At 31.4% G+C, this 22618-nt stretch overlaps 1 protein-coding gene across 1 annotated transcript; it reads left to right on the forward strand.

Moving 5' to 3' along the window:
* Positions 1-358: 358 nt before the first annotated feature.
* Positions 359-17300, forward strand: LOC148280966 (pre-piRNA 3'-exonuclease trimmer-like). Its single transcript, XM_088227483.1, has 11 exons — positions 359-575; positions 697-931; positions 2882-3021; positions 4558-4684; positions 6908-7239; positions 8957-9084; positions 10799-10941; positions 12913-12996; positions 13096-13184; positions 15416-15514; positions 16770-17300. The coding sequence occupies exons 1-11, from the start codon at positions 451-453 to the stop codon at positions 16831-16833; spliced, it is 1566 nt and encodes a 521-aa protein (XP_088083609.1). The 5' UTR covers positions 359-450; the 3' UTR covers positions 16834-17300.
* The last annotated feature ends 5318 nt before the right edge of the window (positions 17301-22618 follow it).

The following is a 22618-nucleotide window of genomic DNA, read 5'->3' on the forward strand; positions in this document are numbered from 1 at the left end:
TTATCAGGGCAAATACGGCTAGGATTACATTTGCATCGTATATATTATTGATGAAATTACAAAAAAGGTTAATCATTTAACATTTTCTACTGGGTATTTTAACAAATCAAAAACAAAGCCTAATCATAATAAAATTATATCTTTGAATAGTCGTTTATCTTCATTTTTCTAGGTGAATTACTTTTTATACAATGTAAGTCAACAGTAGATAGGTATGTATGTTTTTTTAATGGGATAGTTGAATATTGCATATTTACATAAATGATAAAATGATACAATAAAGGCAATACCTACCTACAAGATACAATCAATAAAGGAAAAAATAATATTTTATCGTCTATGACTAAATACATATGGCATAGACAAAAGATATATTTTTGTTGACAAGTTTTGACAACTGAAATTGACGTTGCCAATACAATAACTTTGACTGAAAAAGTTGTTTTCAAAATGGAGATCAATCGATTCAATTTAAATGAGAATTTCGATGAAATAAAGAAAAATCTTGAAACGTGCTCATTCATAGCTTTAGATGCAGAATTCAGTGGACTTCTCAATAATATATATAAATCAAGGTAATATTTTAGGTTAGATTTGACCCGGTGTGAATAAATATTTTTCGTATCATACAAGAGACTTAAATTGTTATTACAACTCGGGGATGTAATAACTATTAAGCATTGTTTTATTTTTTAGCCTTTTCGACTCCGCTGCGGAAAGATACACTAAACACCGAAACGGAATAGAGGGAATAATAGCGACGCAAATAGGACTATCTGCTTTTAAATATAATAGAGACAATAATTCCTATAAGTCAGCAACTTATACTTTTCACTTGTGTCCGCAGACAGTTGGAAATATTTCCCAAAATGTACATTTTCAGTCTTCTGCTGTAGAGTTTTTGACTTGTCACAAATTTGACTTCAATAAAGTAAGTATGTTTTATGAAATTTCTTTCACAATCTCAAAATATCGGGGCAATCAGATTTATCTGCTATTTTGTTTAATGTTTCCATTCAATTTCTTTTTTTTTTTTATTTCAGTTTTGAAAAAATCTGCGTTTATTTTAATTGAGTTCATATTTCTTCGTACAATAATGCAAATGATAAAATAAAAAAATGCACACTTAATATGAATTGAATTTAGAAAACAGTTGGTCCACAATTTTGAAAAAATGATATATTGATGTTAACGGGTGCAGTAAGGTCAATTCTATGTTCTGCTAAAACATCCAGGCCGCTTTCATACAAAAAACTGTAATAATCACCTTCTGAAAATAGTGATCGCAAAAATGGCATTTCTCAATTTGCAGAAAACACCCACAGCAGTAGAAAAATCTTACGGTATAGATGCTGATGGGAAGATTAATCCCTTCAGAAATCTAGTTCTTTTAAATAAATTAAAATTGATAAATACAAAGGTGTTTTAATTTTATAAAGTCATTAATTTAAAAATACTTGTAATTAAAAAATATGTTTTAATAGAGAATGTCACCTCATACATTCAAAGTTTAAATGAGGTGTCATTCAATATTAGATCTGTCTGTTTTTAGCGAAATGCATAATTTAGGTTGTGTTGTAAACCAGAAAAATTGCCAAATTATTTTTGACATTATTACTAATTGATTAAGTGATTCTTTGCAAGTAAGTACCCTAATATAAATATAAAATAATATGTTCAATACATGATGACACAACACACATGGAGCTTTACTAGGGCTGGCTGTTTTCTTCAAAATGCACATCTTGGGTTGTGTAGTCAAACAGACTTTAAAAATCACTAAAACTGGTCAAATACATAATTAAACTGTTTTTTGTATTTTGAAAAAGATTAATGTACACATTATTTATCATTCGTCAAAGTAAAAAACATTCCAGCTGTTGTGTAGATTGAATTATTCAAGATCCTTTCTGCATAACTATTTTCAATTGTAAATATGGTTGCCAGCTATCCCACTAGGTATGCATTTTCATTAAAAGTACAGACATGAACACTAAATGCAAACAAAAATTAAACAGGCGCCATGGTGCAGTTGGTTAGACGCTCAACTGTGAAACTGACGTCGCTGGTTCGATTTCCGCCAGTTGCAAGGATAAAAATCCAAAAGAAGTTTTTTCTCAATTGGTATGGTTGTTGTGTGTATTCTTAATATTCCTTCTGTATCCTCTCTTTCCCACCTGCTGAAAAGCTTCTAATATCTGACCCTTAATATTTATCGGCCTCGTGGTGTAATGGTCAGCGCGTTTGCCTACCATGCAAGAGGTCTCGGGTTCGATTCCCGACATGGTTGATCTGAAATATTTATTTAAAAGAGTGTTTTTACACTAGAATATTTCATAGTCCCTCGACTGGTACCTGAAAGACTGATCACCTTACCTTCATGTAACAAAATTGATCGAGATATGCTGCGATTGGTGTACCAATCCAGTGCCCTATGCACCATTAGGTGCATAAAGGGAATAATGAAAATATAAATGAATGTTTATCATATAAAAGGTCATGTCATCACGTCGGCAGTTGGTTTTCTAATTGTTTTCTCTCTTGAGTCATCAACCATTGGGTATCGTATTTGTTAAAAGATAAAGGTAAAAATGCAACTCGTTTTTTCCTTTTACTTTAGATTATCCATCAACTAATCAATAATGAGAATTTTATTGATATTCAAATCAACTAATCTAACTCAATATTAAGCGAGATATGAAATAATATCTAAACTAGATTACATTGTATTTTTATTAGAAAATTTATTTTGATTTTATACAAAATTAACTAAAATTAAAAGAGTTCAATTAATACAAAACTTTTTGTGTTGTCTATAAATACAAGGACATGAAATAAAAAAATTACAATATTTTTATTTTATTGCTGACACTTCTTTTAGATTATGTACGAAGGCATCCCCTATATGAACAAGTTTGAAGAATGTGCACTAATGCGGGATTTACAATCTAATGAATTTGAATATAATCTGGAATTTGCACAGAGTGAATCATTGATGAACTGCTGTACATGTGTTTCAGAGTAAGTATTATTCCATTAATTCTAAACTGAACTGCAAAGAGTAAATAATATAAATATCTTGAACTTGATTATGAAGATCATAAACTAAACTGATGAGATACCCTGCAGAAGATAAAATATAGATATATATAAAATAGAATTTATAACTAAGTAATATTTTCATGGATGTTTGTGTGTGTATATGTATGTTCACATGTATGTATGTATGTATGTATGTGTATATATGTGTATATATGTATGTATGGATATGTATGTGTGCATGTACGGGTATAAATATGTATGGATATGGATGAGGATGATATATAGATATAGACTTACATATAGATATAGATATAGATATAGATATAGATATGGATATGTTAATAAATAATGTTTTTAATAAAATGCTTTGTGCCCATTAAATATGTAAACACTTATGTTTAAAATTTTGGTACTCCGGTTCTGTAATTATTTATTTTTTATCTTAAAATTGCGTGATCATTCACTTATTTTTTTTGCTTTTTTTTTACATCTTCTAAATATTTTTTTTTTTTTGAAAGCATCAATTACATGTACTTTTTTTTCGCTCCCTATATCTAAGTTAGTAGTAATTATTATTATAAAACCATGTAGGATTATCATATGATTAATTGTAAAGGATCTTTACCGACAAGCCATATTCATTGGCTTGGTGAGTCCTGTAAAAAAAAAAAAAAATGTCGAAAATGTCTTAAAATAACTAAAATGTAATATTGTATGTACATAATAAAAAAAATAATAAAAAAAAAATAAAAAAAGAACTAAATTTGCCATGTTTAAGATAACATTTATTTATGAGGTGCCCACTCCATAATGGAATGAAAATGCACAAAAATGTTTTTATTAATTAAAGACAAATTTTGTCAATAGATTGAACTGTTGGGCAAGAAAGTAAGAAGGCGGTTTCTTAAAAGGACAATAAAAAAAAAAAACCTAAAATATTACATGCATGTAGGATTCTACATAGCAGCTTTGTAGCGAAAATATTCAAATGTTTATAGACTATTAGACAATAGAGAACTGTGATGTTAGTTGATGCATTCATATACTAATAATCAAGTGTTTTCACAAATCTGGAATAACGTTGAAAATATATCAAACATTTAGAGTGAATTTTCATAATTCTTAATATATAATAATCAATGTTAAAAAAGCTCATTCGTTTATATTCATAATTTTGGGGTATAAAAACGAGTACATACAAAACGACACACAATTGGCATCACATTACTTACACGTCATGTCCATCGACAATGATTCTAACAATAACTGCATACAAGTATGGCACAGTAATGTAATACGTGCGATTTGTCCCATAGGACGCAAAACATCTCATTTTTAGGTCATTCAAAATATGTGTATTTGAAACCATTGTAGAAAATTTATCCAACGTCGCACAAAAAATATAATACTGATACCATTGTAATTTTATGCTTGCTTGTAAAAAAAAATGTGAAAAGACCTAATAACGCACCACCGCTAGTACAAAACCGCTTTAGAAATTCTGGTATATTTCAGTTGGCTCGCTTCAGCAAAAGTAAATGATACGATGACTTTTAATGGGAATCCAGTGACATGTTTTTTGAGTCAAAAGAAACTAAAAGAAAAATTTCCACAGTTACTAATAACTAATAATGGATATGAGGTATGTATATTTTTGTTATATGTTATGCTTGTTTACATGGCACCTATATCAAATAAATATAGGTGCCATGAGATCCTACTGATCATATTATTTTTTTGATTTAATTTGTTTTGGTTTAGGAAGGCCATCAGACTTGAGTTATTTATTATTGCAACAATAAATATTCATTAAAGTCCAATTTCAGAATTTCTCCATAATTACCACATTTTAAAATGTCAAATACAAACATAAGTACTTATACTACTTAGTACCTTTCAGCAACCCATAAATAAAGGTGTATATATGTCGCTGCCAAATAGTTCAATCTGCCACTCAACTGAGCAGCTAGGCCGTTTGTTGAATTAACGTTTAACAGAAGGATTGAACCTCGCTTAACCTCTTTAATTTTAATACTTCAATTATAATTGTTTTATTTTTTTATTTATTTTGCTATTTTAGGTTAGGTTAGGATGGGTTAAGAAGTTTAACAATAAAAAAATCGTTTTTTTGCTTAACTTAATCCTTAATTGAGCTTAATAATTCATCCTTAAATAAACTTTATAGTTAAGTAAAAAACTTTTTTTTATTTATTAAACTTAACCTAACATGGCGACTTTTAATTCAGCCGTTTCCAAGGGGCTAGCTTTCAACCATCCAACATGTCGAACATTGATTTATCTTAATTTATTCAACATACGACCTAGCCATTTAGTTAGATAGCATAGCCGCTCAGTTGAGAAGCTGATTTAACTATTTGGCGGTGACATATATATCACAAGATGAATTATTGATATGTTTTGGGTACATACAAATAATTGGTTACATTTAACAACAAATAACCAAAGGTAGACATTATTGTCTCGTATTATGTTTTGGTGTGGTGTCGCGATGACGAGTGTTCTCATTATTGTGGTGTATTAGGGGCTCCTCTCTCGTTTTTACTTATCATTCTCTAAGCCAATTGCTCATAATGACTTCTAGTGATTCAGATAGTAAACTTTAAGAGGATATTACGTCTTTGTATTTGATTATTAGATGACAGAAGACTAAAACGCTATTCTTGATACACCTTATAAACAAGAAGAGAAAAGGTTGTTGAGTTTCACTGTCTTGTCAAGGAGTTAGATGCTGACAGTGAAACATTTCACATGTATTTTAGAAAAAGTAAAATTCATTTTGAAGGTTCGCTTTATGATTGAAAATAACATTAAAAAAATGAATACATCATTCCTTTACGATCCTATGTATTCAATCAGTTCGTCTGCCATGACTTCAAGTTGAAAATAAAAAAAGTATTCTGTTTGCTAAAAGCAATATGCGTTAAGGTGAGACGTTTCTAAAAACATTGATTTGGTGTGTTGTGATGTGCCATTACCTCCCTCCATCACTCTGATGCAGACTTAAATAGTTGGATAGGGGCTGCATCCTGGTGTGCTATGGCACACCACACCAGTGCAATATAGCGCCAGATAGTGCTACAATGCACCACAACACATCACGACACAATAATGTAATCCTACCTTTAATCCTTGCAAACAATGTGATTATACATTAATAGATCATTATCATTTAAACAGTATTTAAAGTACATACTAGCTTTAACCCAGTAGAGAGTTAACGTTAGGTAATTAGACAGATATAGAAAACCTATTTGAGCAGTTTCGGAATTTATGGGACTTATTGACCTGCCATTGTAATGTTCACTATTTTTAGTAGGTGTGCAAATGTTTGAACATCCTTATTTCTTTTGTTCTTCCATCTTGTGTATGTTAAAATATCTATCAATTATGATTATAAATAGTATCGGTTAAAAATCCGGAAAAGAGTTGTATGGTCTAGTGGTAAGCGTTTTTGCCTATCATTCATGAAGTTTCAGGTTCGATTCCTGGTGAGATTGACATGAACTATGCATTTATTATAGATGTTTTACCCTTCAATATTGAATTCCATTGTTATTAGGTAATAACTTATATTTTATGTTGACTTATAAATTAAAATGCTTGGTACACTTCCACTTATTTATTTGATCAATTAGCACTTTCACCCTCTAATGAGTACCTTCAGACTGATGAATATTATAGTGCTGAAATCATTTATACAAAACAAAATATTATCTCGAGTAAAATACCCACATTTTAAAAACAAGTTGAAAACGATACAATAATATTAAAATATGCAAAACACAGGGAAAGGTGTACTTTAATAGATAACTTATATTACCTAGTTGATTAAACTTATTTTCAGGTATCAGTACGCAAGTGTGATGAAAAAGAAAGGGATGCTTACAATAAAGATTATAAAAGTGATGAAGAAAATTTTACTAACCACGTCCTCGGATTCTCCCGCATTGTGAAGGTGTTGGAAAAAGTAAAAAAGCCATTAGTCCTTCATAACGCCCTCTCAGATCTTCTTGTATTCTTTAACCAATTTCTGGAGCCGTTACCTACAAGATATAACTCTTTTAAAAATAGAGTACATGAAATTTTTCCTTCTGTCTTTGATACGAAGCATATAGCCAACGAAATGAAATTTATTTTCAAGAATAAAGAACTTTCCGGCTCTTTGTCTCTTGAAAAGTAAGTAGTATTGTTGATGTTTTTGTAGATATTTCTTGATAAAACTCCATAATGATTTTGATAAAATTATCAATTAAAACTCCTTGGTTTTGTTTTACTTTATTTAATTTGACCAGCCAGCGATTTCTCCCAAGTAAGCATATTTAGGACTGGTAATTTTTTTTCAGAATGTTCTACTTTTACCCTGTTTCTTACAAGGTTGGGAGATAAAAAGACCAGGGTCACTAAAAACTAGACTTAAAGAACATATTGCGTCCAATAGGCTAAAAAATGATAAATCTAATTTTGCAACTCACTAAAACTCTTTCTTATTATACTTTTGCCAGTGAAAATAATCTGGAATTGTAACATTTTGAAAACAAATTGAATAAATTGGATAAACTAGAAACTTTAGAAATAAATAAGATCAAACTTAAAGGAGTCGTAATTAACTGACAATTAAAATTCACAAACTATCCATTACTCAAACTTTTAATTTAATATATATAATGGAACGGGGTATGTACCCTTGTTAGCTGGGCAAAGTGAATATGGAATTGTATTTTAAAAAAAAAAAAAAAAAAAAAAAAAAAAAATATATATATTTTGTATTGATAGATTTAATTTTTAATTTCACAGGGTTTTTTTCTCTTTACATACTTTAGTGTTAATTTGAGCTTCAATCGCCCTCCATTTTATCTTTTTTATATAAGTATGAATTTGTAAAATTTTACAAGCAAAGCAATAAGTAACATGAAGTTTAGTATCAAAATAGTTATTTTTTCATTTCATAAAATCAAGGTATTGTGTTAACTTAATCTGTAAAAATCTGTGTTTCCCACTCGGTTACTCTGTTGTATTTCCCATAATATTTTCTTTCCCCACCTTTTAAAGAATAAATATTGCCTAATCCCAATTTCGGTCCAATAACAAACTTTCCTAAAAATAAACTGTTTTGCAAACTACGTAATTGTAATTATATTTATCTTGTCTGTTCTCTAACAAAATACTCATCTGATGTAAAAAAATTATCAGTTATGAAGATGCCTACTTAGGTGAAAGCGCTTGTTGGTCAAATTAAATAAAGTGAAGTTAAACCAAGGAGTTTTTATTGATAATTTATTAATTGTTCTTTGTCATTATTTTATCTTAAACCACTCAATGTTTTGAAACGAGCTTCAATAATAGCATATAAGATATAAGTATTTTCTCGTTTCTTTAGTATTTTTGCTTTAATTTTTATATCAAACAAATTTATATCCTTGTCCAAAGTTCTCTGTGTTAAATGGAACCAGAACCCCAGATAAGTATTATCGGCTCGATAGGTTATCTCAGGTAAAAATTCTGAAACTGAAAATTAGGTGGAGATTAGTCCGCTTTTTAGTTCATTGGTTTGGGTGTTCGCCTGCTATGCCTGAGTTACCAGACTTGACTCCCGCAGGATCAAAGAGAGATATTTCTTTGATTCGTGGTCTGTGGACCGACACCTGAAGGGTGAGATCAAACATCTTGCCTTCATTTATATTCATTCATTCATATAAATGATCACTGATGTGTTGAAATTGGAATAACAATAAAATGCTCCATGCATCATTTGGTGCGGATTTTGATGGTTCATTTTATTATTTTAGTAAAAACTTAATACAAATTTAAAATTCTAATATCAAGTTGTTATTGGGCTTTTTTACTTAAAGATTTTATCAATTAGTAAATATTTGAAAATTCAATATATTTTTAGATTGTATGACTGCTTCAGTTGTTCAAAAGGACTGCATTTAGCTTCCCATTCTCCTTTTATCTCTATGAATAATAATGTTGAACCAACTCCTCGATTTCATGAAGCTGGATGGGATTCTTACTGTACAGGTATGCAATTGATTTTTTAACAATTCATGTACTACTGGTAAAAATAGGGATAGGCTTGAAAATATGCCCATTCTAGTGAACAATTAAAAAAAAAAGATAAACTCTATATTAGCGGTACTGTAGTCCTTACGAAAAGTGCAGTATCTAGCATATTTTCGTTAAAATTGAATCACGAAAAAAAATTTGATATTTCTTCAGGAACCATGAAATCCAGGAAACAAAACTGCAATAACTGGGTTTTCAGTTTATAATAATCTTTAATTTGCTTTTAAGTTAAATTTATCTTTTAAATTTAAATATTTACCTTAATTAATCTTTCAGTTTCTTCCTTTCTTTTAATACATGCCGTATAGCAGGAGCGTGGGGTGAGCTTTTCGGTTTGGGAAGCAATATGTAGGTACACATATGCCCAAAAACTACATAAATATGTCCAGTATACCATGCTGTAAAAACTCAACTGTAAAAAATGACACGCAAAATTGGATAGCACAAAAAATCATGTTGATCTCAAATATGGCATTTTTCAATTTGCAAAAAACACCCACATCTCTAGAAAAATCTTACGGTACTTTAAAACTACTACTTAAACTGGTCAAATATCGAATTAGATCCTTGTTTAAAATGTTTAAAAAAACTCATGTTTTAATTGTTTATCATTTTTCAAAGTCAAAAACATTCCAACTGTAGACTTTATTATTCACTCTTTTCACAAACGTCCTATTATCTCAATTTCACTTTTCTATGGCTGGCTGCTTTCTACATAACTACGTTTAATTACAATATACGTATTGTAACATATAGTAAACGGAAGGCGAAGGTCTGTCTCGCAGGCGTCATGACTCCAGTGGTCTTTAGCATAACATGAAATGGCATATTATAATACGGTAAAATGGTAGATAATGACAGATCAATAATGTGGTAGAGCATGGACTCTCAGGTAGTGGATTCTTTTACTTTGTGGTGGACGGCTTTCTTTCCTGTCTTATTTGCGGTGTATAGGGGGACTATCTACTTATTAAAAGAGTTTACTTTACATTGACAATATTCAATTTATTCCAATAATGGGCATTTTACAGACATACAAGGCAGAATCAAACATGAATAGACATTTAGTTAGTGGAATTTACGTTGACGGCTCTCGGCCCAAACAGTACAGATTAAGAATACAGCAAATAGATTATTCTCGTCTGGTGCTGTGATTACCAGTGAAAAGACTCTACTCTCGAAAGAGTTTAAAACTGGTATAAAATCCCAGCATAGAATAGATTCATCTTTCTCGGTAGGCTGTTCAACAGACCTATCATCCTCCCCACAGACATCATCAACGGTAAATTTGTCTTGCATTTAAGAAGAACAAATAGTCTGTGTTGCTTAACTCTTAAATAGTTACTCGGTATATCAAATTTTATGCGCTCCATGTTGGGATTATAAATTAACCCGTTCAGAAGTTTAAAGGCCATCATAAGAAAGGCAATGCTCCTTCTGACCCGCAAACTTGTTATACCAAGACTGTCTCCCTATCTGTTTGTTACACTAGTGATTTTTATTTACAACTTTTTTTAACATAAAAATATTCATTTTGACGTATGTTTTTATTTTCAAATAACTAAAAAAATATTATAAAAAATTACATCCTCCTGAAAAATACAGGTTTAGAAACATTTGATTTTACTACGCACACGACGATATATGTATGTAATTTTTTTTCTTCTAGGATTTTGCTTCATCCGTTTGTGTCACTGGTCGGCATGTATTTTGCATGGCTCTGATCGCTCAATGACTAGTACAGAACATATTAAAGCAGTGGAAAAGTATTGCAACTGTATTAACATTAGTCGCGCTTCACAACTCCATATGGTATTTATTTGCTTATAAATTATGTCAAATATGTTAATGAATGAAAATGTTCTTTTTCGTTTCTCTTAAATCCTTAATTATTTAATCTTTCAAGGAATTGAAAGAAAAATCGTGTGACTACGTCTTGCATAGCTGTAACTTTAAATTTTTCTTATTTATCAAATTTAGTGATTATATTATTTATTTTAGTTAATCAACTTTGACTAGCAAAAACTAGTAAAAAAATTAAACAGGTATACTTTTGAAATACCTGAAATCGTTTTTAAACTGTAAAGAAAAATTAGTCAGGATATTAAATTAAACTATTACCTAATTATAGGTCAATGTTTTAATATAATTACACAAACATAAAATAAATACAAGAGCGTCAAATAATTTAACTTGCGAACAACCTAGGACTAACAGAAAAAGAAACAGTTTGTGTATACAGCAATAAATTTCTACAATTCATTTTTTAATGACCTTAAAAAAATACAAAACATACTTTTTTAAAAAACACCCAAATAAAACAGTTCTTACAGCCCGTGTGACGAGTGATGTTATTTTATCGACTTTTTACTTTAGTACATTGACAATATTCAATTTATTCCAATAATGGGCATTTTACAGACATACAAGGCAGAATCAAACATGAATAGACATTTAGTTAGTGGAATTTACGTTGACAGCTCTCGGCCCAAACAGTACAGATTAAGAATACAGCAAATAGATTATTCTCGTCTGGTGCTGTGATTACCAGTGAAAAGACTCTACTCTCGAAAGAGTTTAAAACTGGTATAAAATCCCAGCATAGAATAGATTCATCTTTCTCGGTTTAACTATTGTGTCATAATATAATAATATATTCCCTCATACCAGCACTTTTGCCGATTGGGAATATTTCGTACAAATAAAATATGTAATGTAATGTAATATGTTAAGTTAAAAACCATGTATTTTGTCATAAATAAATAAATAAATAACTTGGTCTAAAAATAACCATTTAAAGGTGCGTGGGCAAAACCTTGGATTTTCTATAAGAAATAGCATATCAGCGTTGCTTTAAAGGGTGAAAATAAAAACAAAACGCAAAATAAAGAAAACATGATTTTAAGACAACATTTTATTTTAGTTTTTAGACTCCCGGAAATTCTGTTTTTTTTTATTACTCTGTTTTATCGGATATGTGATATACATAATATATATAACATATCGTCGGGTTTCTGGCACAAGTTGAAATCTACAAACTTCCGAAAAGTCAGATCTCTTTATAACTGGCATCAAATAATCTTTGTTCATAAAGATTTTATAATTACAAAAAATAATCATTTAACTTGTGGTTTTATTTGAATTGTTGATTTGGGATGAGCCTTTAACTTTAAAAGTGCAATATCTCACAACTAGTGAAATGTTAGTTACCAACCTGTGCCAGAAACCCGACGATATGAAGGGTACAGGATATAAAGGATCAATTTCAAAAATAAGGTTTTGAGATAGAACATTTTTAAGTTTTCAAAACTCTTGGAGATTAAAATAAAGTGAATATAAAGGAATCCACTTTTTAATGATTTTATATAATCTAAAATGGCTTTCATTAAGATTAGAAGCAAGAGAATTCAAATCTCCGCTACACATATGTTATGTAAACTTCAAGAAGGCTTTTGACTCTGTGCAATGGGAAAAATTATGGACCATTTTAGATGAAATGGGAGTACCTAATCATCTTGTTTTCCTATTACGAAGTCCATATGAAGGAAACTCTTCTATGGTGAGACTGGATAGTGCCGACTCGGATGTATTTTAAACTCGTGCTGGAGTTCGTCAGCGATGTATCTTGTCACCCTAACGATAATGATCAGATCCTGTATTATTCATATTGAAATATTTCATTTACATGAAAAAACCAATCTAAATCATTGTTTCCAACTCAAATTATTTAAATATTCGTAAGTTATTTCTGTTGTGTTTTTATATGCAAACTTTTTTTTTCAGTCTTTAAGTTCAGATGATCCTCCAAGACATAGTGAATTTTTACATGTGGAAGTATTCGGAAATAAAAAAATAGATTTACCTAAGGTATACTATATTTCAGTATTTGCCCGTTCAAGAAAACATTTTGTTATATAATCGGGGTAGCACTAAATTTCCTTATTGTCGAATTGTTTTTAATTTCAGCTTGTTGGTTTGATGTCACGATTTGGATCAATTGATGTTAAAAAATATGGTCCAAAGTGTGCCCTCGTTGCGGTCTCAAACAAAATATGGTAAATTTTTTTAGATTAATTTTGAAAATAATAAAAATCTTTATAGACATTACTAGATGCATCCCTCTAAACAGTTTATCAAGATTAATGAACATTTCAACATACGGAGGACCCTTTTAAGATGGAATATGGAAGTTTAGGCATTAACAGGCATTTTTTATCAACCTATGTTGGAGACTTCGAAAAGTTCTCAATGTTTTTTCATGAAAATTATGATTTTAAAAAAAAAAGATAAATAACATGTCATTGAAAGTATTGTCCATTGTTAGCAACCACTTTCTCCTATCTGTCTGGCAGCATATAAATACCAAAAGGAAAGAACGACATATCTTTTGAGGTTATCCATGAATCGAGACATTTTTGGCATCTTCGTAAAAATGGAAGTGCTACTCAGTCAGGTCATGAGTCAACGGTTAGAACAAGTGGTAATCAGAAGGAGCAATGTCCGGTGAATATGACGGGGGGGGGGGGGTAGAACTTCTCATTTGAGCATTACCAGATACGTTTCAACTAGCCTTGCAACATGTGGCCAAGCGTTGTCATGTTGTCTCTCCTCGTATTGCAGCCGTTTTTTCTTCAATGCTCAGCTCTAATGCATCAATTACAATCCATAGTAGTCTCCCGCGATGGTTTCATTGGGTTTGAGGAGCCCGTAATACACTACACCAAAGTGATCATGGTGCAGAACAGAGATGATGTTCGATGATATTCCAACAGAGCATAATAACACATTTAAAAAAAAAATAACAGTAAAATTTCTTACAAATACTCTGCTTTTTAAATATGCTTTTTACGCTTCGGCGGTGTAACATATACTGTCATTTCAAGCATAATAGTGGAGCTTCATGAAGAATTTTGCTGTAGTATTGCCCGATGTAAAAAGGCCAAGATAACATAATCTGTCGTGAAACTTATTCAAGTCCCTATTAATACACAGGCAATCCATCCTAAATAGAATCATTATTACCATAAAGGAAAAATTATTTTTCTTTTCCTCATCCGCTCCATGTGGAGCATGTGGACATTACAAGTTACCCCCAGGAGACCGTATCGCCAGTCAGCACTCTCGCCTCTTCCCACGTCAATCCAGCGCCCCTTAGTTTCGCAAAAAAATAACAAAACCTGGTTTGTGGTCCCTTGGCTAGTGTCGCGGACTCACAGATCAGAGGTCCGAGATTCACACCCCGCTCTACCACAAATTGCTACCTATTTTTTAATAGTGAGTTATTAACAACTCGTTGAAAATGGCCCCCAAAATTGAAATGTTTCGGTAAATCATACTAACACCAATTTAAAAAACAAAATTATTGAATTACTGGAAAAAAAAGTTGCAAAAGGAACCAAAGACTAAAAAATTATTATATTCTTACACAGGAAGTTTCCTGTTTAGTGGATAATTTCAGGATCAATGATGTAGAGGAATGATGATACTTTAACAGAAAAAGAAATTTTTTCAAGGAGTTCAAACTATGTTTATCTCTATTGAGTAACCAAAGAATGTGTGGTCCAGTGTCTTGTATCCCAGACATTTACATTCAAAATTATTATTGGGAACCACCAGATCTGTGTCTGACAGGACGAAAAAAAAAAGAGAAGCTCCATTTAGTGTTCTTATAGACGAGGACAAGGACAAAACCACAGAATGTGTTCAAATGATTGATTAGGATATCTGCAGCAGCACGAAAGGGAATCAACAATATTAAAACATAATTTTAAATTAAATTCACCATAACCTGATAAAAACTGAGTAGTCCAGTGATCAGGGATAACCCAAGGTGACTTTAGGTGCTGGCAGATTGAGGGGAAAAAAAGAAAGGGGAAGATTTCAATTGTGACTGCCAAGCGTCAAGAAAAGCATTTATAGACAATTATTTTATATCCAATTGAGACATTCCTTCTGTTGGGTGTTAATGGACGCCACCAACCACAGAGGAACGCTTTCTTTTAAAGCGGAAATTCGGGAATCGACGCTGGAACTTCTGATCCAAAGGAAACAAACCTGTCAAAATAGAGAATACTCCCGTCGAGCAAATCTCTTATGTCCACTTAAATTAATTTGCCTAAAATATTGCGGTTCACATCGGTGCGCCCAACAGCCAGCATTGCACATGTTGCAAAATGTTACATAGATATCGATATTTCCTATCAAAATGGTTCTCCATCTCTGTTGAAATATCTATAAATCATTGAAACAAAGTGTTTGCTTTGCTAAAATGTTTATTTTCTTACAGTGCCAATAAAATCTTAACCGAATACTCTGGAAATAATGATTGGAAAATCGCACGCTATAACACATTAAAACATTCACCATCTGCAAAATTTGCATTGTGGTAAGTGCAAACCTTATTTAAACTATTTTTTACATTTCCATCCACAAGCCATTGAGAGGCTTGGTGAGTTCGAAGGAAATTTGAAATGCTCAAGGGACAAAGTGTAAATTGTCCAAGAGAAGAGGATTTTGAAAAAAATCTTGATTCTGTTAATACCGATTTTTCGCTGTACAATATTTATTCTATCACAAGGGTTGTCCAAGGACATCATCCCACTCCTCTCCTCATAATGAATTCTCATTCTACCAGTGGAAAACTTTGAACAACACTTCATCACATTACGATTAATGGACGTGAGATGAGATGGATTTCAACAGGACCGATTTCTTCCTGGTTGAGAAAACAAATGACTGAACGCACCTCGCAGGTGGTCGGATTTGTTGTCTTGAATTCTTGGACGACCTTATACCAACTATCAATTATATATAAGATTAAGAAAGATGACATATTTTAAAACTTTTTTTACCCTCTCCTGAATAATTTGCATTTTATCCCTAGCATTTCAAATATTCGCCGACAATATCATGTATTTTTGTAGAGGTTTTTATTTGAATGCTTCAATTTTTTACATGTGTATCTATTAAAGAATTATGTAAATTACATATCTGATAAATTAATTACCTACGTGTTTTATATTGGTAACCGAAATCAAAGGACCAGTTGCACAATTTTTTTTTATTAAAAGTTTGATAATTGTTACGCTTTCATAAAAATGGGTAAAACTGGCCTAGACATTTTTCTATAACTTTACAGTTAACTTATTTCGAAATTGCACTTTTCACTTTTTGCCCTTGATATAGACGGTGTTATGCTATAACAACGATACAATTTTGTTTTTCAGTTTAACCCTAAGATTGATTACAAGTATTTCATTCTGTAATAAACAGTTCAAATAATAAACATTTCAAAATAAAAGCAAAACGTTTATATATCAGAAGAAGCAGAAATGCTATATCAATAATCTGGATTTTAAAAACAAATTTTAACTTCAAATGCGATTCAAAACTTTATTTTGGTGCTAAAATAATTATTCCATAATGCCATCCATATGTGAATACATACCGATTCATTGAATTGGCTTGTGGTCCTGCAGTAGTGTCTCAAACTCCGAATCAGGGGGTCTGAGGTTCGAACCTCGCTTTACCGCAAACTCATTTTCTAAAATAGTTTTTTACAACTAAAAAAAATTGAAATACTTGGGTTAAAAAAAAGCAAATATTATTTCTTGTTTAAAAAAAAAATGTTTTTTTTACAGGGGCGGTATTGTTGTTTCAAGTGGAAGTGTTATTGCTCTTATTTTGCATAAAATAGTTTCCTGAAACTAATTAAAATGCTAAATAGGTGCGAAGGTTTTCACGGTCACTGTTATCAATATGTATCTTTTTTGGGTGATACCGTCTGTGTTGGATTTGTTCTGACATTTTGGCTACCATTGCAGGGGCCATCTTCTGGGTAAACTGAAAAGAAACATTTTTAAATTTGTTGCAACAGGGAGGGAAAACATTTTTGAGAAGGGAATATGGAGTCTGGGCATTTACTGTGCTTATGACCTGTCATTGGCTGGTTTAAGAGGCCACTTTACACACTGTGTAACATTAACTATTTTACCAGTTTGAACATCCACATTTCCACAACTCTTTCCTGAAAATCCAGCCAGTCTGCAAGCATTTGGACATACTCAAAACATTGTTGGAGAAACGTATTTAATTAAAATGCTGTTTCAAAAAATTACTCCGTAGAAGAAGTTTATCGGCTTCCAAGTGTAATAAATTCATTTGCTGCAAAAGGTGATATTGTTTTCTTGCTTCGTGATTATAAAAAAATTCACAGGACCTGCAATTGATATAAGGTGTTAATGAATATGAAAATCAATTAGTTCGTAGAAATTGTACTTTATAAGTTAACTATAGGAATACATTCTTCATTGAAAGGATTACTAATAGCCATGCAATAATGACATGCTGACAAAAATTAATAAGTATATGATAGATTTTTCAGTTAAATATCTTGTCACAATTATGGAATCTCTGTATTTTATAAATGAGATTTTTGTCACTTGTGTAGCTTTAAAATAAGCAAAATGTATACATATTTTTTCTAATGCTTATATTATGTATAAAAATTATGTTATGCAACAGAATTATTATGAGATACATTGTAATGTTAGAATCGAGAACCACAATTCTCAATAGAGAGATGTTCTCAGTGGTAGTAGCAGCAACGTTTGAGAGTTAACGAGCAAGAGGACAGTCTCCTACAAAATATAAGAATCTATAATATTAATAGTCTAAAAATGATTGATTGAGTCTGAATTGCTGTTTTTTTTTTATTTAAAGGCTTTTGATAAGGATATTTAAGAAAAAAACATTTAAAATATCCATCAGAATATTATACAATCCTGCAATTGTGATATATTAGAAAATATTAGTGAGTATGTATATTTAGGATTAACTATCGATTGCCATTTTAAATGGTGCTCCACAAAAATGACACATCAATGAAAAAACCACATATTTATTCAAAATAAAATTACATAGGTACATAACACTAACAATTATCAAAAACCATTAAAATAAGTACTTTGTTGTTCCTCCTTATTTTTATTACTGCTTCAATACATTTTGGCATGGATTTCACCAAATTTTGTATGTAGTCTTTGGAAAAAATTTCAAACCGCACTTTTTCAGTGATGTTTTTAAGGTTTTCCTTTGGCTTCAGTTTATTTATTTCAATTGCCATTTTATGCCACAAGTTCTCGATAGGGTTCAGGTCAGGACTATTTCTGACCCAATCTAGTGTTGGAATTCCATGAATTTTCATATATTCTTTGACCTAAAAATGATTTTAATAGTGTTATAGTGTTTAAATATTTATTTTTTATCATTATAAATCACAGTGTCGGAAAAAAAATAATACTTACAGATTTTGCTCAATGACACCTTGCAAAGTCATCTTGAAAAATGCACACAGAAATATAGAATATAGAAATATAATACTTTTCCAAATTTTTTTTGCAAACTTCTGCATTCACTGTTCCTTTTATAAATGCTAATTGCCCCACTCCGTAAAAGGAGAAACATACCCAGACCATTTGTTCAGCAGGATGCTTCACTGTTGGTCTAAGACACTCACCGCTTAAACGTTCTCCAGATCTTCGTCTCACGTAATGAATTCCATCCTAACCAAATAAATTAAATTTACTCTCATCGGAGAAAATAACTCGTCGCCAATCGATTTCAATCCAAGTTTTATATTTTTTAGCCCATTCTAGCGGGCGATACGCATTTTTTTGGTCAGTAGTAGCTTTTTTGCAGGCCTCCTGGCAAAAAAGCCACTCTCCCAGAGTCTTTGGCGTACAGTGTGAACACCCACTTCAGAACCACCAGGCTTTATGAACTCTATCCTTATATCCACGGCACTTTTGAATCGATTCTGCAAACAGATTCGCTTCAGCAGTCGATCCTCAGCATGTGTTGTTTTTTTTTTTATGCCCAGTACCTTTTTTTCGCTCTAGACTTGCAGAACCTTCAATTTTTTTATACAATCTAACACTGCAGTGTAACTGCATCCAATCTGAACTACTATAGCTCCGAAACTCACTTTTTGCGTCGCCAAAGTTAAAACTTGCATTTTTTTGTAAAACGCTTAATTGCTTAAATTTTGCCAAAATTCACAAAAATATTAACCTGTTAACCGAGCGGGACATATAAATACGTCAAACGTAAACAGTATCGGGTACGGGTAGGACATATGAATAAGTCCTTGAAATATATGTTGTGCCCTGGAACGGGCGGGACCTATATTTCCGAGCAACAAAAGTATTAGTCATGCGTACAGTTCTCGAGATGAATTTGAGACACGGAGAGATTCACTATCATTTCGCCATCGCGAGTGGTGGATGTGTTTTGAGTGGGCGGCGACGGGTACGTACTTACACTTACCCACCTATTTTCCTATTATATATTATTTACTTTTATTTCCAACCTTTTTATTTTAGAATACATATTTAGATTATTCATTTTATTTTAGAATCCCTCAAAATGAATGAAAGCGATATCAGCGATGACGAAATCAACGTACCGGCAGGTAGAAAAAGGAGACGTATTATTAGTACGTCATCGGAGTCATCTGACAGTAATTTTGACTACGACACGGAATTGAGCGATACTGAGAATGAAGATGGTGAAGAAGTTAATGAAGTTGGTCCTAGCAACAGCATTTTTTCTGAAGAATGGCTACATCAAAATGAAGAAAGACCACCATTTCCCTTCACTGCACATCCTGGAAAAACTTTCGATACTCCTCTGAAAAAAGTTCCTTTGTTCTATCTTGAGAAGTTTTTAGATGAGGAACATATCAAAATAATCCCAGAACAAACAAATTTGTACGCCGCCGAATTTTTTGATAATGATCCAGAGTTGAAACCACGTTCGAAAATTCGAAAATGGAAGGATACAAATGAAGCTGAAATGAAGATTTTTTTGGGGCTCCTAATTTTACAAGGAATAATTGGAAAACTGTCTTTGGAACATTATTTTCCGAAAAGAAGAGTAATTGAAACACCATTTTTTTATGAGACTATGAGCGAAAGTAGGTTAGGATTATTATGTAAGTTTTTGCATTTTGCAGACAATCCAAGTTTTGATCCTAACACATCTAATAGAAAAACATATAAAATTGATCCAATCGTCAACAATTTGTCAGAAAAGTTTAAAAGTTTTTATGTATGTGAACGAGAAATATGCGTAGATGAATCTCTTCTATTATGGAAAGGGAATTTGTCTTGGAAACAATATATATCTACAAAAAGAGCTAGATTTGGAATGAAGTTGTTTATTTTGAGTGAAAGCCAATCTGGATACATACAAAATATAATTATATACACAGGCAAGGACACAAATTATGGTTCAAACTACTCACAAGAAAAACAAACAACCAGAATTGTTTTGGAGTTAACACATGACTTACTGAATAAAGGGTATAGGATTTACTTAGATAATTTCTATACGTCAATTCATTTGGCTAAACTCTTGTGTCAAAACAATACAGGCATTGTTGGAACAATGAGGATAAACAGAGTCGGAATCCCCAGTGAAATAAAAACGAAAAAATTACAGAAAAATGAACAAATAGTAAGATTTAAAGACAAACTTATGGTTTTAAAATGGAAGGATAAAAAAGACGTATTGATGCTCAGTTCTATTCATAATGACAAAAAGACAATGATTGAAAAGAGAGGAAGAAGGCAAGAAAAACCTAATGTTGTCCTGGATATGGAATATATAAGAATATGGGCGGCTTAGATTTGGGAGATGGAGCTATGGTGGCGTATACGGCTGCCCGTAATAGACTGAAAAAAAATTCTACGGCTAATTGATATGTCCTGCTTCAATGCACATATTATATACAAAAAAGATAAAGAGCAATTGGATCGATTACACTTTTTGATAGAGTGTGTAGAGAAATTAGTAGATAACAACATTGTGAAAACCCACCCAAAGACAACAACAAGCAGCTCTACACCTAAACCAGCACGCTTAGTTGAAAGGCATTTTCCAGAATAAATGAAAAGCGATACAGGAAAAACTAAATCCAGAAAATGCCGAGTTTGCTACAAAAAAGGTATTAGGAAAGAATCTACATACTGGTGTCCGGATTGTAAGGTACCACTATGTATCAACATTTGTTTTAAAAAATATCACACTGAAGTTGAGTTTGCAATTTTTATGTATTTTAATTTATCAATATTTCTATTTTATTTGTGTGCTTTGGTTTATTGTTCTGTAATTGTTACCTTTTTATATTTTTTATTGTGAATCAAAATAAATAAATAAAAAAATTGTAATCTTTGTTTGTAAAATTTCAATTTTTTTTTCGATGTTCCAATTTTTTTTATGGTGTTATTTTATTTTCTATTTCATTGTTATTTCGTATTTTCCTTTGTGCTTTATATATAAATACACAAGAAAATATATTTCATAGTCTTTTCATTTATTTTGAGAATTAATAAAAATAACAAAATAATATGAAATTATGTTCACCGGGCGTGACGTACTGACACGCCCTAGTGAAGAAGTTCGCGCCCGTCATATGTTGCGTAATTTAAAACAGAATCCTCCGGTTAACAGGTTAATGCTTGATGTCGACATGTTGAAAGTCACAATAAAACTGGTCTCATTATTTAAGTAAGACTCTATGCAGGTAGAAAAAAATAAAGAGGGGGGGGGGGGGGGGTAATTAGTTCTTAAAACTAATTTATACCTGCACTAGCTTCCTAATAGGTGGAAAGATTTCAGTGCCCGCTACTGTATATGTTGTGCTATAAATCAAATCATTGTATTTCATTATTTTCCATAGTTTATATTATTTATGTTCAAAGCAATAAATTTGTGGTCAAACATTTTAACTAATGTTAGTAAATATTTTTATAAAACCACTTACCGACTTTTTATGTCTACTGGTTTCGAGACGTACCTGTCTCTTCATCAGGACACTCACTACACCAACATGCAAATACTAAAAATAAAAAGTTGTAAGAAAACATTTTTGTATTAAATTTCCCATAGCACTAGACTTCCTCATTGGATTACCAATTCGATCCCCTATGCACCACAGGGTGCAGACAGAATTATGATTTGTCTTTTACAGATAATCAATTTCTCCCATTTAACACAGTATTTAAGAACAGCTTTTCTCGACCTTAATATTATTATATTATAATTTTTCTTTGTCAGTATTCCAAATCGAGTTTTCAAAATTTATTATCAAAATAATTATTTCACTTTTCTTACATCATTTGTGTCTCATGACGTCATCAAAAGTCTTTCTTGACATTGAATAATGGCACATGTTACCAAAAATAAAATAAACATTCCACTAAAAAGTCACTCTGGATGTTGGAATTTCGATTATTTAAGCTTCGCTTGCTTTCTAAAAATAACTTCCAATAATTATTTCTATGTCTGAGATTTTTTTTTGTCTATTATTTCTAGTACACTATTCATTCTTTAAGTAGATCTATTTAAAACTTATAGATCTAAGCCACAAAAATATCGCTTAGATCCAAAAGTTCATCTTTCTGGAATAATTAATTGGAGGGAAAAG

This window comes from Micrasema longulum, unplaced genomic scaffold (assembly GCF_059751315.1).
Source record: "Micrasema longulum isolate JH-2025_06_02 unplaced genomic scaffold, ASM5975131v1 h1tg000508l, whole genome shotgun sequence".
NCBI lineage: Eukaryota > Metazoa > Arthropoda > Insecta > Trichoptera > Brachycentridae > Micrasema > Micrasema longulum.